The sequence below is a fragment of the Pseudophryne corroboree genome, chromosome 6 (genome assembly GCF_028390025.1).
Source record: "Pseudophryne corroboree isolate aPseCor3 chromosome 6, aPseCor3.hap2, whole genome shotgun sequence".
Taxonomy (NCBI): Eukaryota; Metazoa; Chordata; class Amphibia; order Anura; family Myobatrachidae; genus Pseudophryne; species Pseudophryne corroboree.
In genome coordinates this window covers 451892429-451911380 of record NC_086449.1, presented here as the reverse complement: position 1 = coordinate 451911380, position 18952 = coordinate 451892429, and the positions used below count along the sequence as shown (strand labels likewise).

The window sequence follows — 18952 nt, the reverse complement described above, 5'->3', positions numbered from 1 at the left end:
GTAAAGTTTATGTGCATGGAGTCGTTTTCACTGAAGAGGCAGGTTGAGTCTCCCATTTCAGAAATTCCAAAATGACCAAAATCAGATGGTGACATTGCTTTCTGAAGGTTTAAAGTACACAAGTGGTCATGTACAAATTATTAAAAAATATTGGATAAAATGATATCTGTATAAGGTGTATATGAAACAAATGCATTTCGTGTTAAGACTTGGACCCCATTCTTATGATTTCTCATTATGGTACGCAGATATTCCCAAGCATTTCTCATAAGGGAGTCTCAACCTGTAATGTAAATATTTGGAAAATTGTGCTTTTGTGTTGGTGAAAAACATTCCAGATTATTAGGAAAAATATAAAGAATTGTGATGGGCTAGATCATGCTAAACAAAAATGTGTGCCACACTACAAATTTTAGTTTTAGGAAGGTGAGAGGGAAGTTTTGTAATGTTCTATGTCAGACATTCCCTACATCCGGTCCTCAAGGGACACTTACAGTCCAGGTTTTAGTGATAGCCAAAAGGAGCCTGTAAAGTATGTGTCCCCAAAAGGAGCCTGATGATCCTAAATTGATGAAGGTATCAGACATAGGGGTATATGCAATTGCGGTCGAATTCCCGAAATTGGCGAAAAACGGGACTTTTTCGCCCCAAAAAAAAAATCGTCAATGCAATTCAGTACTTTCCGTCATAAAAACGGACTTTCAAAATTCGACTTTTTGAAATGCGACTTTTTGAAATGCGACTTTTTGAAATGCGGCTTTTTGAAATGCGGCTTTTTGAAATTCGACTTTTTGAAATTCGACTTTTTGAAATTCGACTTTTTGAAATTCGACTTTTTGAAATTCGACTTTTGTCAAATTCGACTTTTGTCAAATTCGACTTTTGTCAAATTCGACTTTTGTCAAATTCGACTTTTGTCAAATTCGACTTTTGTTAAATTCGACTTTTCTGCAATGATACAAGTGCTGCAATTCGACCAAAGTATATTCAATTGAAGTTTGGAAATTCGACAACAGTGCTTTTAGACAGTAAATTTGTCATTTTCAAAACGCCACACTTTGGGTGAAACTAATAAAAAAAAAATTTAAAACATGTTTGTTTTGGTGTTTTTTTTATTGGTAATAGCATATCTATTTATATTAGAAGGGATTAGGCACTTGGTTTGTCTTTTTTGGAGGCACAAGAATTTTTTATATATTTTTAAAAATATATATATATTTTTTTTTTTAGATGGAATGGTAAAATCCCGGTAAAAAATGGTGTGGGGTCCCCCCTCCAAAGCATAACCAGCATCGGGCTCTTTGAGACGGTCCTGGTTCTAAAAATCTGGGGGGGAAAATGACAGGGGATCCCCCGTATTTTTAAAACCAGCACCGGGCTCTGCGCCTGGTGCTGGTGCAAAAAATACGGGGGACAAAAAGAGTAGGGGTCCCCCGTATTTTATACACCAGCATCGGGCTCCACTAGCTGGACAGATAATGCCACAGCCGGGGGTCACTTTTATACAGTGCCCTGCGGCCGTGGCATTAAATATCCAACTAGTCACCCCTGGCCGGGGTACCCTGGGGGAGTGGGGACCCCTTCAATCAAGGGGTCCCCCCGAAGCCACCCAAGGGCCAGGGGTGAAGCCCGAGGCTGTCCCCCCCCTATCCAAGGGCTGCGGATGGGAGGCTGATAGCCTTGAGAAAATGTAAAGAATATTGTTTTTTCCTGTAGTACTACAAGTCCCAGCAAGCCTCCCCCGCAAGCTGGTACTTGGAGAACCACAAGTACCAGCATGCGGAGGAAAACCGGGCCCGCTGGTACCTGTAGTACTACTGGGAAAAAAATACCCAAATAAAAACAGGAGACACACACCTTGAGAGTAAAACTTTATTACACACCTGCCGACACACATACTTACCTATGTTGACCCGCCGACTGCCACGTCTCCTGATCCGGGGTACCTGTGAATCAAATTATACTCACCTCAATCCAGTGTCCAGATATAAATCCACGTACTTGGCAAAAAAACAAACTGCATTTACCCGAACCACGGACTGGCAAAAAAACAAACTGGGACCCCTTTCAGTCCGGCATGGTCGGGTATGCGTTTTCTTTTTTTACCAAGTACGTGGATTATCTCCCGGACACTGGATGAGGCGAGTCTAATTTTTTTCACAGGTACCCCGGATCGTCGGAGACTCTGGCAGTCGGCGAGTCAACATAGGTAAGTATGTGTGTGTCGGCAGTTGTGTAATAAAGTTTTACTATCAAGGTGTTTGTCTCCTGTTTTTATTTGGATATTTTTTTTCCAGTAGAACTACAGGTACCAGCGGGCCCGTTTTTCTCCCGCATGCTGGTACTTGTGGTTCTCCAAGTACCAGCTTGCGGGGGAGGCTTGCTGGGACTTGTAGTACTACTGGAAAAAACAATATTCTTTACATTTCTCAAGGCTATCAGCCTCCCATCCGCAGCCCTTGGATGGGGGGGACAGCCTCGGGCTTCACCCCTGGCCCTTGGGTGGCTGAGGGGGGGACCCCTTGATTGAAGGGGTCCCCACTCTCCCAGGGTACCCCGGCCAGGGGTGACTAGTTGGATATTTATTGCCACGGCCGCAGGGCACTGTATAAAAGTGACCCCCGGCTGTGGCATTATCTGTCCAGCTAGTGGAGCCTGATGCTGATGTATAAAATACGGGGGACCCCTACTCTTTTTGTCCCCCGTATTTTTTGCACCAGCACCAGGCGCAGAGCCCGGTGCTGGTTTTAAAAATACGGGGGATCCCTGTCAAATTTCCCCCCCGGATTTTTAGAACCAGGACCAGCTCGAAGAGCCCGAGGCTGGTTATGCTTTGGAGAGGGGACCCCACGCCATTTTTTTCCGGGTTTTTCCCCGTTTTTAAAAAACCGGATCAAAATCCGTCAAATCGGCCGTTTTTCGGCCGCAGGACTGTCGAATCCGTTTTTTATTGCATATGGTCAATTTCGGCACCCACTTGCCGAAATTAGCCTGTCGAATTGTGTCGAGTTGAAAAACGGCCGATAATTTGCCGCGATTCGCAGCTAATTGTATATACCCTATAGAGCGTTAACCAATTAGCTGCGCTGACTTCTCACACAGAAAAACAAGCATTTAATGTGTTTTTTGTCAGATGGTCATTTTCAGGCTATCCAATTATAGTCCATTTTTCCTGTGCGAAAAAAATTTGCACTAATCGCCTGAAATCACAGGGTCCATAAAAAGCAGCTAACGTGTGTTTTCGTGGCAGCTACTGCGGATAAAAATGGGTACTTATCAAGGATTTGGTTTTGCTTGCCTGAGGCAGGTGAAACCAAATCCCCGTTAAGTGCCGGCATTGCGGCTAATGGGATAGCATCTGGTTAGTCAATTAGCTGCTGTAAATTACTGCAGCTAATTGGATTCCACCCATAAAGGTAGATAGCCTTTAATCCACATTTACCAACTTCTTGGCTGTGTACAGTCCTCTCGCAATTGTACAAATGAGTTTACTCTGGATTATATCTAAGCTTTTTTTTTTTTAAGCTCCAAACTGACAGTTCTTTGTAATGTTGATAATATTGAATGATTTTCTAATTTCTTATCCAGAGTTGTAAATTCAGCCTCTTTTGCCACCTCTTACACATTAGAAAACTTTATTGGCTGACTAGTGATAACATGGCTATCTTTGATTTGAAGCATTTTAAAACCGGCATGCCATCCGTACGTATAAAACTAGAATAACAACCAGTGTCGTCATTCCTATAGGGGTTGTACAGGAATCTACCTGTACATTTGCCTTTACTTTCCCCAATACACCTCAGATAAGTGTGTCAGATTACTGACCAACATTGTTACTTGTACATACAAATTTATCATATGGGGAATAGTGTAATCTGCATTCATGGCTGTAATACATATGGTATGTTGACAAATTGTATGTGGACACAATACCGGCATCCATATGCGGATATTGTTCTAATGTTAAAGCATTTTAACCATGCTGGCAGTATCATATTAAACAAGATGGCAAAGCATCACGTTTAAAATGTTGCTGCATACTGATTTCGGCAATGTTGTGTACACGTACAGTATTTCGACAAACTGACTGACTACATCCCTTCATGGCCAGTCTAGAGAAGCACCCTGTGGTGTCTTTTAAGAAAATGCTAATAAATAATGTTGGGTAGATGGGAGAAAGCATCTTAGCTGGCAATACAGTGCACAATAATTGTGCAAACTAGCCAACTAAATAACGATTATCGTTTTTTGTATGTTGCTAAACGATAAAGGTTCACTGCCTAAAAACACCTGAAAAAATAATAATTTGGTTGTTCAGTTTGGCTTTGAAACCTGTCCGATCCACAGACAATGGTTCAGCTAAATTCGGGCTGTGAATGGACGCGCTACAGCGATGGAGCAATTGTCACCGCCTCCATACCGGCTGTCTGGTCTGCTGCAGTGTATTGTCTGCTTTACATGTTCAACAGAGGTGAAAGGGATACTTTTAAAAGAATTTTTTTTAAAGAAAAGTGGTTACATTATGAATCTCAAGGCTATTTTTAATTGGAGTACTGACATTTGTTTTGATTTTTAAGGAATGTATTTTTACTATATATACTTGTTTTTGTTTATAGTGTGTGTGTTTTTCTCTACTAATTATTGCTAATGTTTGACCGTTTTGATTATCCATTATTTTTTTTGGTTGTATTTGTTTTAGGATTCCCAAATGGCTTTGCAGAAGGGGATAAAGAAAAAGCTATTGAAGTAGCTACAGTAAGAAAACTAGAACCTCGCAGAAGGTGTGCTTCAGAGTCAAGTATCTCCTCCAATAACAGCATGTTGTGCCACGCAAGGTAAGAGAATTTATTATGATTCCCTGAGGGATAGTTTTCCTCCTTCCTGTCAATAAAAAGAAATGCATATTTAAAAGAGAAATATTTCCTCCTCAAAGTTATGTGATCTAGGAATTGGTATTATATAACGTACGTACGTGCGTGCATGTAAAAAAATAAAACCATACACACACACATGTGTGTGTGTGTGTGTGTATATATATATATATATATATATATATATATAGATATAGATATGTGTGTGTGTATATATATATGTGTGTATATATATATATATATATGTGTGTATATATATATATATATATATATATATATATATATATATATGTATGTATATATGTGTGTATATATATATATATATATATATATATATATATATATATATATAATGTGTGTGTATATGTATGGGCAGCTAAAATCATCATTATTCCACTGGCAAGCGGGGACATTAATGCCACGGCACTGTCCTAACCCCCGCCAGTATAAATATCAGAAAAAGCGGGACAGAAGCGTGCCATTAAGGGGGCGAGGCTTCTTCCTCACAGCTCACGGCGCCATTTCCTCTCCGCAGGCTGCAGAGACGCTGGTCCTCCTCACACTGACAAGTACCAGGGGTACAAAACGGGGGGGGAGGCAGGTCAATTGGTGCAATATATATGTGATGGTAAAAGCGCTTCAGGTCTGAGGCAATTTCTTGTTGATTTCAGACCTGTTGATTTAGCGCTGGGTTGTGAGGTGGCAAATCCCCTCTGTGTCTCTCTGACAGACTTTTACTGTGGGTCTGTCCCCTATATGCCCGGTGTGTCTGTGGGTGTTTGGTGCACGTGTGTCGACATGTCTGAGGCTGCAGGCTCTTCCCAGGAGGAGGCTGTATTAGGGACACAAACGGCTGCGGGGGTGACCCTGTTGGCACCGCCGGATTGGGTAAATGTGTTGAACGCCTTGAATGTGTCCCGTCTGAGGATTCTTGTGGATACGGATTTGGGGAAGATGATTCTGGTGCACTTGGATCTCTGAATAACAAATGAGTGGGACGGATGAAGGTCTTGTGCATTTATAACTTGGAGTAGTTTAACAGGGTTCACCAAAGACAGTTGAATAGTGATACGACTGTTGGGTTAGCGGGTGGCTGAGGATACCGGCACCGTGACCCAGTACTTTAAAGGAGGAATTCCGAAGGCTGGGTAGGACACGGGAACAGAGTTGGCAGTCTGCGTAAGGCTATATCAGGAGGCTTGGGTAATTTGCTGTAACAAGAACCTGACACTGGAGATGCTGCTGGAGCACAGAGAACTAGCTTCACAGATAGTGTGAAAGACGTTGCACTGGCAAATGCACTCCTCCAGGCCTTCCTGTATTATAGCAGCTGCTCAGAGCTAATTGGCCACAGAAAAGTGATAAATTGGTGAAGTGTGGGCAAGACAGGCTTTTTGCCCACATCCAAGATGGCCACTGGAACACAGCCCAGCCTGTTCACAGAAGCCCTGGCTCCACAGCAGCACTGCTAACCCCTGCCAGAGGGACATGCTGCCAGTCTGCTGAGCTGCCAACCAGTGCCCCTGCCTGTCCTCCCAGCACACCCTGCCCAGCGCCAGCAGCCCGCACCACCGCCAGCTGGACCTCTTCAAAGGGACTGGACAGGTAAGAGCCGGCTCCCCTGCACAGTCTCCCGCTTGACCGTGACCGAATGCTAATGTGGCTCTTATTTTTTTTTTTATTTTTTTTAAATATTTATTTATTCAGATTTTCCATTTACATCAGAAAGTAAACACTGCAAAACAATCAGACATTATACAATAGCCATTACAGCAATGGTAAGTGAATGATCACAATAAAGGTAACCATTAATAAAGGTAATATGTAAGTAAAACATCAATTCCTCGTGTACAAATAAATGCTCTAAAGCATATTAGCAAGGGCCGAGAATGCGATCGTCCCATTGTCTGACCATCCAAAGCAATTGAAACATTACAGTATAGAACAAAATAAACCAAAAGAACGAAAAGAGACATACAGAAGGGCAAGGGAGAGACGAAGGGGGGGGGGGGGAGGAGGGGGGAGTCCTAGACCATGTATTGCACAGTACAATCTAAACCAGTGCAAGAATAATAATCTACTTTATATCGCCTCATCACGGCTGTGAGGGTTTACAATCACTGAAAACTCTATTTATATGTTGCTGAGTCGCCAGGTCAAGAGTGTTTATGTATGGAGCCCATTTAGTAGAGAATGATCTGACTCCATTAGCAAGGTCCTGACAAGCATATTTCCTTTCATAATACAAGAGTTGTAAAAGTTTGCATTTAACGTCCCCCAATCTGGGAGCAGATTTTTTAATCCAGTGGAGCAATATACATTTCTTACATACCGCTAATAGAGTAATTAGCAAAGGTAAGATACATTTCTTGTTCCTGCCTAGATACCAACTGGAGAAATTAATACCTAGACAGGCAGCTGGTTCTGGACAGAGGTGAAGATGGAACATGTCATTGGCAAATCGTATAACTTTACACCAAAACTGCCTAATTTTATAGCAATCCCACATACAGTGCATAAAATCTGCTTTAGCCGCTGTACATTTACCACAATCACCAAGTTCTTCCTTGACCATATATCTACGTTGATATGGGGTGATATATGCTCTATGTATGGTGCGAATATGCACCTTCTGCAAATAAGCAGATTTCAAAATTTTCAGAGAGGGAAAAGGAAGATGTCAGATCTTGTAATGTGGTCAATAAAGGAATATCTGTTTTCCATTTTGATACCAACATCTCCCATTGGTTACGACTATTAAAGGCAATAAGCAGGGAGTATAAATGTTTCACCTTATTAGTGTGTAAAAGAAAATAAAACAATTTCTCTAAAGAATCAATCTGGGACAGTGTGATTTGTGGTGTATGTAATATTAAGGGGGTTGCTTTCTTTTTCATCAGGAAATGACGGACTTGTAAAAACATAAATAGGTGTGAGTTAGGTATCGAGAAGCGACTAGAAATCATGTCAAAAGAAGCCAAATGGCCTCCCGGGTCAAAGACCTTGTAAGATAGATCTAGCCCCTTGGAGCGCCATATTTTAAACCATGGATTCGTTAGTGATGGGGAAAAAGAGGGGTTGCCCCATAAGGGGAGGAAGGGCGTAATGTATGGGTCGCTGTTACAATGTTTATTAACAGCAATCCAAGTCTTGTAGGTATCTGCAAATAAAATGTGAGAGCGTATGTCTGCGGGTATAAAGGAGGGTGATGAATGAAGAAGGGCACTAGGCGAATATGGTGCGAAAACTTCCATATCAAGAGTAAGGTCCGTATAATGAGATTTGGTTAATATCCAATCTTGGATATATCTATAGAAAACGGCATGTGAGTACATCTTTAAATCGGGATAATCCATCCCACCTTCCTTCCTGGGCATTATGAGTTTAGCCTTGGATATCCTGGGGCGCTTACCCTGCCAAAGAAATTTAGAAAACAGGTCATCAATTTTTTGTATGTCAGATCTTACCAACGCAGTTGGCAACATCTGCATACAATAGAACAATTTAGGGAAGAGGATTGAGTGTATAACAGTTAGACGGCCCAGAAGGGAGAGAGGAAGGTCCTTCCATGCCTCCAGTTTCGTTGCTAGTTTTGTTATTATGGGGTGAAAGTTTGCAGAGTATAGCCGTTTTAGTTCAGAACAGATTTGTATACCCAGGTATTTAATCTGGGACGGTGCAACTGAAAAGGGGATAGAGGGGTCAGTCAACAAGTCAGGGGGTACCGCTCCTAGAGGCAGAATCTCCGATTTGGACAAATTAATTCGGTATCCAGAAACCAAACCATAAGAGTGTAGCAAATGTAGTAAAGCTGGCAGAGAGCGCCGAGGATTAGACATAAAGATAAGAGTATCATCAGCAAACAAGCTCACCCTCAATTCCTCAGCTCCCACTCCTATGCCGGTTAGTAAAGGGGACGATCGTATTGCCACCGCTAACGGTTCTATTGCGATGGCGAACAGAAGGGGCGACAAAGGACATCCTTGTCTCGTGCCTCTGTGTAAAGTAAAGGCAGGAGAGAAGAGCCCGTTGCAAACTACCTGGGATTTAGGGTTAGAGTAGAACAGACGTAAAATGTCAATGAATTGAGTAGGGAAGCCAAATTTTTCTAAAGTACGGAACAAATGAGGCCATAACACAAGATCAAAGGCCTTTTCCGCATCTAACGTAATTAAAAGTGGGGAGGAAGAAGATGGGGCAACAACAGTAGCTTGATGTATTGCAGCAAGAACTCTTCGCACGTTCACCACCGAATGCCTCCCAGTAATAAATCCCGTTTGGTCTTTGTGAATTATAAGGGGCAGAATAGGTTTCAATCGTTCAGCCAAAATTTTCGTAAAGAGCTTATAATCGGAATTTAACAGCGAGATAGGTCTGTATGACCCGGGGAGAGCAAGATTTCTGCCTGCCTTTGGTAAAATTTTAATAAAGGCATCCGAGAAGTGAAGAGGAAGACTCCCAGTGCTAATTATATGATTAAAACAGGCAGCTAAGGGTTGGGCAATGTGCGAGTTCATCAGCTTATAAAATTCATTAGCATAGCCGTCAGGTCCTGGGGATTTGGCAAGCTTCAGCTGTTTTATGGCTAATAATACTTCTGCAGTGGTGATTGGTGCAGTTAGGGTTGAACCAAGAGAGTCAGGGAGCTGAGGAAGTGGGAGCGAGTCCCAGTAAGCAGAGGGATAGTGAGAAGAGGGGGGAAGAAGAGGAGGGTCAGTAGTAGTAGGAGAGGAAATTAGTTCAGAATTCTCAGCTGGTACAGAATAGAGGGTTTCATAGAAGGATTTCATAACCTCTGCAATTTGTTTATCTGAAGTAGTGAGAGATCCATCCGCCTGTATCAGCGGGTGGACCACAGACTGACCCCTCGATCCCTGTAGTAGGTTAGTCAAAAGCCGTCCTGTCTTATTACCAAATTTATAGAACTTAGCGTTAACTTGGAAGAGGTGGTTATCTCCACTTTTTTGTAATAATTCACTAAAATGCAATTTGGCTGATAGGTAAGAAGTTTTATGTTCTGGGGAAGGAGATAATTTATAAGTTTGAAAAGCACTAGATAGATTGGCTTGCAGTTCAAGATAGGAGGCATTACGTTGTTTTTTAAGAGAAGAAACATAAGCAATCAATTTACCCCTAATTACAGTTTTAGCGGCCTGCCAGAAGACTGATGGGTTAGAATTTGCATATGACTCATTCTCCCTTAGATATTCCCCCCACCAAGTCTCCAGTTGAGACTTCAGATATTGAGACTGCATTAAGTGAGAAGGGAATCTCCAAGTGGGAACAGAGCCCTCTGTCCTTCCAAAACTCACCACCATGTGAACCAGACCATGATCCGCTATGACAGGGGGTTCCATATCTACCGACTATTTTCGGAAAAAACTGTTCAGCTACTAGAATATAATCAATTCTTGACCACGTATTGTGGGTCAGAGAAAGGCATGAATATTCCCTCTCTATGGGGTGTGTAGCCCTCCAAGTGTCAATTAAATTAAGTGTCTTAAGTAAAAAGGGTATGCCGATCTTTGGCAGTGTCAGTTCACGTTTCGGAGAGGGAGTCCTGTCCAGGAAGGAAGATGAGAGTAAATTAAAATCACCGCAGACTATCAATGTGTTTGGATCTAAGACATGCAATCTCGCAATCAGGGAAGTGAAAAAGGTTTTACTGTATACATTTGGCGCATAGATATTGCATATATGAAAGATTACACCCCGGAATTCTAGCTTCAGTATTAAAACCCGGCCTTCCGCATCGGAATCCATACTAGATACAATAATATTTAAGGATTTCTTAGCTAATATCACCACACCCCGGGACTTGGTGTTATAGGATGTAGAACCCAGTACCACCCATCCCATCATATTCAATTTTCTCTAACGTCCTAAGTGGATGCTGGGACTCCGTAAGGACCATGGGGAATAGCGGCTCCGCAGGAGACTGGGCACAAAAGTAAAAGCTTGAACTAGCTGGTGTGCACTGGCTCCTCCCCCTATGACCCTCCTCCAAGCCTCAGTTAGATTTTTGTGCCCGAACGAGAAGGGTGCATGCTAGGTGGCTCTCCTGAGCTGCTTAGAGTAAAAGTTTATTTTAGGTTTTTTATTTTCAGTGAGTCCTGCTGGCAACAGGCTCACTGCATCGTGGGACTAAGGGGAGAAGAAACGAACTCACCTGCGTGCAGAGTGGATTGGGTTTCTTAGGCTACTGGACATTAGCTCCAGAGGGACGATCACAGGTTCAGCCTGGATGGGTCCCGGAGCCGCGCCGCCGGCCCCCTTACAGAGCCAGAAGAACGAAGAGGTCCGGTGAAATCGGCGGCAGAAGACGTTCCTGTCTTCAACTAAGGTAGCGCACAGCACTGCAGCTGTGCGCCATTGCTCTCAGCACACTTCACACTCCGGTCACTGAGGGCGCTGGGGGGGAGCGCCCTGAGACGCAATAAAAACAGAAATACCTTAGGATGGCAAAAGAAATACATCACATATAGCTCCTGGGCTATATGGATGTATTTAACCCCTGCCAGTTTTCCAGAAAAAAGCGGGAGATAAGGCCGTCGTGAAGGGGCGGAGCCTATCTCCTCAGCACACAAGCGCCATTTTCCCTCACAGTTCCGCTGGAAGGACGGCTCCCTGACTCTCCCCTGCAGTCCCTACAGAATCAGGGTAAAAACGAGAGAGGGGGGGGCACTATTGGCAGCTAAATTATAAACAGCAGCTATAAAAGGGAGTAACACTTATATAAGGTTATCCCTATATATATATATATATATATATATATATAGCGCTCTGGTGTGTGCTGGCAAACTCTCCCTCTGTCTCCCCAAAGGGCTAGTGGGGTCCTGTCCTCTATCAGAGCATTCCCTGTGTGTGTGCTGGGTGTCGGTACGATTGTGTCGACATGTATGAGGAGGAAAATGATGTGGAAGCAGAGCAATTGCCTGTATTAGTGATGTCACCCCCTAGGGAGTCGACACCTGACTGGATGGTTGTATTTAAAGAACTACGTGACAATGTCAGCACTTTACAAAAAACTGACGACATGAGACAGCCGACAAATCAATTAGTGCCTGTCCAGGCGTCTCAGACACCGTCAGGGGCGATAAAACGCCCGTTACCTCAGTGGGTCGACACAGACCCAGACACAGATACTGAGTCCAGTGTCGACGGTGAGGAGACAAACGTAATGTCCAGTAGGGCCACACGTTACATGATCACGGCAATGAAGGAGGCATTGAACATTTCTGACACTACAAGTACCACAAAGAAGGGTATTATGTGGGGAGTGAAAAAACTACCAGTAGCTTTTCCTGAGTCAGATGAATTAAATGAGGTGTGTGATAAAGCGTGGGTTTCCCCCGATAAAAAAGTGCTAATTTCTAATAAATTATTGGCACTATACCCTTTCCCGCCAGAGGTTAGGGCGCGTTGGGAAACACCCCCTAGAGTAGATAAAGCGCTCACACGTTTATCTAAACAAGTAGCGTTACCGTCTCCTGATATGGCCGCCCTCAAAGAACCAGCGGATAGAAGGCTGGAAAATTTCCTGAAGGGTATATACACACATACTGGTGTTATACTGCGACCATCAATCGCATCAGCCTGGATGTGCAGTGCTGGAGTGGCGTGGTCGGATTCCCTGACTGAAAATATTGATACCCTGGATAGGGACAGTATATTACTAACTATAGAGCATTTGAAGGATGCATTACTATATATGCGTGATGCACAGAGGGATATTTGCACCCTGGCATCAAGAGTGAGTGCTATGTCCATTTCTGCCAGAAGAGCGTTATGGACGCGACAGTGGTCAGGGGATGCGGATTCCAAACGACATATGGAAGTATTGCCGTTTAAAGGGGAGGAGTTATTTGGGGCCGGTCTATCGGACCTGGTGGCCACGGCAACGGCCGGAAAGTCCACCTTTTTACCCCAGGTCACCTCTCAGCAGAAAAAGACACCGTCTTTTCAAACTCAGTCCTTTCGTTCCCATAAGTACAGGCGGGTAAAAGGCCACTCATTTCTGCCCCGGGGCAGAGGAAGAGGAAAAAGACTGCACCAGGCAGCCTCTTCCCAGGAGCAGAAGCCCTCCTCTGCTTCTGCCAAGTCTTCAGCATGACGCTGGGGCTTTACAAGCGGACTCGGACACGGTGGGGGCCCGTCTCAAAAATTTCAACGCGCAGTGGGCTCACTCGCAAGTGGACCCCTGGATTCTGCAGGTAGTATCACAGGGGTACAAACTGGAATTCGAGACGTCTCCCCCTCGCCGGTTCCTGAAGTCTGCTCTACCAAAGTCTCCCTCCGACAGGGAGGCAGTTTTGGAAGCCATTCACAAGCTGTATTCCCAGCAGGTGATAATCAAGGTACCTCTCCTACAACAGGAAAAGGGGTATTATTCCACGCTGTTTTGTGGTACCGAAGCCGGACGGCTCGGTGAGACCAATTTTAAATCTAAAATCCTTGAACACTTACATAAAGAGGTTCAAATTCAAGATGGAGTCACTCAGAGCAGTGATAGCAAACCTGGAAGAAGGGGACTATATGGTGTCTCTGGACATCAAAGATGCTTATCTCCACGTCCCAATCTACCCTTCTTACCAAGGGTACCTCAGGTTTGTAGTACAAAACTGTCATCAGTTTCAGACGCTGCCGTTTGGATTGTCCACGGCACCTCGGGTCTTTACCAAGGTAATGGCCGAAATGATGATTCTTCTTCGAAGAAAAGGCGTTTTAATTATCCCTTACTTGGACGATCTCCTGATAAGGGCAAGGTCCAGGGAACAGTTAGAAGTCGGAGTAGCACTATCTCAGTTAGTGTTACGTCAGCACGGGTGGATTCTAAATATTCCAAAATCGCAGCTGATTCCAACGACACGTCTCCTGTTCCTAGGAATGATTCTGGACACAGTCCAGAAAAAGGTGTTTCTCCCAGAGGAGAAGGCCAGGGAGTTATCCGAGCTAGTCAGGAATCTCCTAAAACCAGGCCAGGTGTCAGTGCATCAGTGCACGAGGGTCCTGGGAAAAATGGTGGCTTCTTACGAAGCGATTCCATTCGGAAGATTCCATGCAAGAACGTTTCAGTGGGATCTTCTGGACAAATGGTCCGGATCGCATCTTCAGATGCATCAGCGGATAACCCTGTCGCCAAGGACAAGGGTGTCTCTTCTGTGGTGGCTGCAGAGTGCTCATCTACTAGAGGGCCGCAGATTCGGCATTCAGGATTGGATCTTGGTGACCACAGATGCCAGCCTGAGAGGCTGGGGAGCAGTCACACAGGGACAAAATTTCCAGGGCTTGTGGTCAAGCATGGAAACATCTCTTCATATAAACATTCTGGAACTAAGGGCCATTTACAATGCCCTAAGTCAAGCAAAACCCCTGCTTCAGGGTCAGGCGGTATTGATCCAATCGGACAACATCACGTCAGTCGCCCACGTAAACAGACAGGGCGGCACGAGAAGCAGGAGGGCGATGGCAGAAGCTGCAAGGATTCTTCGCTGGGCGGAGAATCATGTGATAGCACTGTCAGCAGTGTTCATTCCGGGAGTGGACAACTGGGAAGCGGACTTCCTCAGCAGACACGACCTTCACCCGGGGGAGTGGGGACTTCATCCAGAAATCTTCCAAGAGATGGTAAACCGTTGGGAAAAACCAAAGGTGGACATGATAGCGTCCCGTCTCAACAAAAATTTAGACAGATATTGCGCCAGGTCAAGGGACCCTCAGGCAATAGCGGTGGACGCTCTGGTAACACCATGGGTGTACCAGTCAGTGTATGTGTTCCCTCCTCTGCCTCTCATACCAAAAGTACTGAGAATCATAAAAAGGAGAGGAGTAAGAACTATACTCGTGGTTCCGGATTGGCCAAGAAGGACTTGGTACCCGGAACTTCAAGAGATGCTCACGGAGGACCCGTGGCCTCTACCTCTAAGAAAGGGCCTGCTCCAGCAGGGACCTTGTCTGTTCCAAGACTTACCGCGGCTGCGTTTGACGGCATGGCGGTTGAACGCCGGATCCTGAAGGAAAAAGGCATTCCAGAAGAGGTCATCCCTACCCTGATAAAGGCCAGGAAGGATGTAACCGCGAAACATTATCACCGCATTTGGCGAAAATATGTTGCGTGGTGTGAGGCCAAAGAGGCCCCTACAGAGGAATTTCAACTGGGTCGCTTCCTACATTTCCTGCAAACAGGACTGTCTATGGGCCTAAAATTAGGGTCCATTAAGGTTCAAATTTCGGCCCTGTCGATTTTCTTCCAAAAAGAACTGGCTTCAGTGCCTGAAGTCCAGACGTTTGTCAAAGGGGTACTGCATATACAGCCTCCTTTTGTGCCCCCGGTGGCACCTTGGGATCTCAATGTGGTTTTGGGGTTCCTAAAATCACATTGGTTTGAACCACTCACCACTGTGGAATTAAAATATCTCACATGGAAGGTGGTAATGCTGTTAGCCCTGGCTTCAGCCAGGCGTGTCTCAGAATTGGCGGCTTTATCTTATAAAAGCCCTTACCTGATTTTTCACACGGATAGGGCAGAATTGAGGACTCGTCCTCAATTTCTCCCAAAGGTGGTTTCAGCGTTTCACGTGAACCAGCCTATTGTGGTGCCTGCGGCTACTAGGGACTTGGAGGACTCCAAGTTACTGGACGTAGTCAGGGCCCTGAAAATATATATTTCCAGGACGGCTGGAGTCAGGAAATCTGACTCGCTGTTTATCCTGTATGCACCCAACAAGCTGGGTGCTCCTGCTTCTAAGCAGACGATTGCTCGTTGGATTTGTAGTACAATTCAGCTTGCACATTCTGTGGCAGGCCTGCCACAGCCAAAATCTGTAAAAGCCCATTCCACAAGGAAGGTGGGCTCATCTTGGGCGGCTGCCCGAGGGGTCTCGGCTTTACAACTTTGCCGAGCAGCTACTTGGTCAGGGGCAAACACGTTTGCTAAATTCTACAAATTTGATACCCTGGCTGAGGAGGACCTGGAGTTCTCTCATTCGGTGCTGCAGAGTCATCCGCACTCTCCCGCCCGTTTGGGAGCTTTGGTATAATCCCCATGGTCCTTACGGAGTCAAAAAGGAAAAGTTGCAGCGCATATAGATTAGAATTAATAAGAATCTATTTATTAAAACACATATATAAATAAAAATATATATATTAAACAAACTGTGCAATTTATACCACCGGCCGGTCAGTACATTTTTACAATAATTGATGCATGCATATACCAAATGTAACATAAATTGTAACAAATTGCTTCCTATCTGTTCAATATATTTAAGCAATACCTACTAGAATAATTAAAATGTAATATGATAGATCTGATAATTATTCAGACTGAATAGTGCGCTCAATAGTTTTTCCTGTGAGGTTATATACCAGTCATTTTTGGTGAAAAAGATGATGATGGTAAAGTATATTTCTCACTTCAGGTGCAAGTAAATATGCTGTAAATAACTGCAGCCTGTAATTGAGCCGGTGCTCTCACTGAAAATGTGTCTGGCCAGACATTAATATAATGCGGTCTCACCACTCCTGTGCATGGGTAATTTCACCCGAAATGTCCTCCCGGCTGCTGGTGCTCTCAACCTTTTATTGCGCAGTCATCTCTGGGGGATCATATAAACGGTGAAGAATTCCAATCGCATCTTAGTGAAGTGTATAGTTTTGCTGTAAAGACCTCCGGGCAGCGGTATAGCAGTTTGAATGAGTAATTAACGCGTTTCCCCGCCTCCCTCCGGGTTCAGCGGCTTCATCAGATGAGGAGGGAGGCGGGGAAACGCGTTAATTACTCATTCAAACTGCTATACCGCTGCCCGGAGGTCTTTACAGCAAAACTATACACTTCACTAAGATGCGATTGGAATTCTTCACCGTTTATATGATCCCCCAGAGATGACTGCGCAATAAAAGGTTGAGAGCACCAGCAGCCGGGAGGACATTTCGGGTGAAATTACCCATGCACAGGAGTGGTGAGACCGCATTATATTAATGTCTGGCCAGACACATTTTCAGTGAGAGCACCGGCTCAATTACAGGCTGCAGTTATTTACAGCATATTTACTTGCACCTGAAGTGAGAAATATACTTTACCATCATCATCTTTTTCACCAAAAATGACTGGTATATAACCTCACAGGAAAAACTATTGAGCGCACTATTCAGTCTGAATAATTATCAGATCTATCATATTACATTTTAATTATTCTAGTAGGTATTGCTTAAATATATTGAACAGATAGGAAGCAATTTGTTACAATTTATGTTACATTTGGTATATGCATGCATCAATTATTGTAAAAATGTACTGACCGGCCGGTGGTATAAATTGCACAGTTTGTTTAATATATATATTTTTATTTATATATGTGTTTTAATAAATAGATTCTTATTAATTCTAATCTATATGCGCTGCAACTTTTCCTTTTTGCTTGTTTGATTTTTCAATCTAATAGGGGTGAGTAGCCCTATGTTGCTGGCAGCATATTGATTAGGAGTGACAGAGCGCCAGATTCAGCATTTTGTCCTTACGGAGTCCCAGCATCCACTTAGGACGTTAGAGAAAATAAGAATTTACTTACCGATAATTCTATTTCTCATAGTCCGTAGTGGATGCTGGGCGCCCATCCCAAGTGCGGATTGTCTGCAATACTTGTATATAGTTATTGTTACAAAATTCGGGTTATTATTGTTGTGAGCCATCTTTTCAGAGGCTCCTTCGTTTATCATACTGTTAACTGGGTTCAGATCACAGGTTGTACGGTGTGATTGGTGTGGCTGGTATGAGTCTTACCCGGGATTCAATATCCTTCCTTATTATGTACGCTCGTCCGGGCACAGTATCCTAACTGAGGCTTGGAGGAGGGTCATAGGGGGAGGAGCCAGTGCACACCAGCTAGTTCAAGCTTTTACTTTTGTGCCCAGTCTCCTGCGGAGCCGCTATTCCCCATGGTCCTTACGGAGTCCCAGCATCCACTACGGACTATGAGAAATAGAATTATCGGTAAGTAAATTCTTATTTTTTAACCTCTTCAGGCTGTAAATGTGTTTCTTGCAGACAAATTAAATCTATCATACGTTTATTTAAATATGTCAACAGACGTCGCCTTTTGGCAGGAGTATGGATACCACGGACATTGAGAGACCCAACCTTAAGAGACATCATAACAAGGGTAGACAGTCATCATTCTAAGCACTTGCAATTTTGAACCTAGTCTAGGAAGGGAGAGGGGGTAGGGTCACACATGAGGGACAAACAAACAATAAAAATAAAAACACAAATACTAACGAAAAACACAAAAAAACCAAGCCACCATGAGCAGCAACAACCCATCTTCCACTTAGACTTCCAGTGGGAATCCAGACCTCGTGCAACCAGTGCCCCGAGGACTGAATTCTGCAGTAGCGACAAAGAAAATAAGACCCTACGGCACGGTCTCCGCTCAGAACACCATTCAGTTTAGCAATTAGCCATCTATCCCTGTCTAGTCAGGGCACAAACGTAAGCACATCTGAAACTTATGAATATAACATATTGCCCAAAAATAACAACTAAGAGGTACTATAATATCTTAACACATGAGCAATACATTTCACCAGTGCAATATAACTCGGGGAACAGTTTTTTTTAGTTTTTTTTGTCGGTTTTTCCCCTTATGAACCAATACAGCATGACTCGACTCAGTCATCCGGGGCCTGGGACAGATCCATAATATTTCTCCCATCAGCTTCCTCCTTGAGAAATGCATCCGCATCAGCAGGTGTGGTGAACTCGGAGAACTCTGAACCAGTGTAAATGCGTAGGCGCGCCGGGAATAACATCATAAATCTTCGATTAGATTTGGCAAGCATAGAACAAATTGGGGAAAAGGCACGCCTCAGTCTCGAAAGTTCGACAGAAAAGTCTTGAAAAATACGCAAAGAGTGCCCTTCCCATAGAATAGGATTATATTTGCGAGACGCCTTCCAAATCGCCAAGGCATGCAGATAATTCAATGTCTTGAAGATAACCACTCTTGGACGTTGAGAGGAGTCTCTGGCCAAATCTCCTAAACGGTGCACTCTTTCAATCACCATGTCAGCGCAGTCCCTGT

At 44.0% G+C, this 18952-nt stretch overlaps 1 protein-coding gene across 5 annotated transcripts in view; it reads left to right on the top strand.

The window, feature by feature from the left end:
- Nucleotides 1-18952, top strand: part of BRD1 (bromodomain containing 1) — a 262579-nt gene that overhangs the window by 200773 nt on the left and 42854 nt on the right. For 4 of the 5 annotated variants that reach the window (XR_010179402.1, XM_063927125.1, XM_063927123.1 and 1 more), the window contains one exon: nucleotides 4700-4835. Coding sequence is in view for 3 of the 5 variants with exons in the window: in XM_063927125.1 (XP_063783195.1) it covers nucleotides 4700-4835 (136 nt within the window). In the remaining 2 variants the exon portion in view is untranslated. Of the gene's footprint in view, nucleotides 1-4699; nucleotides 4836-18952 lie in introns of those variants that run through there. The other variant, XR_010179403.1, reaches the window with a different exon arrangement.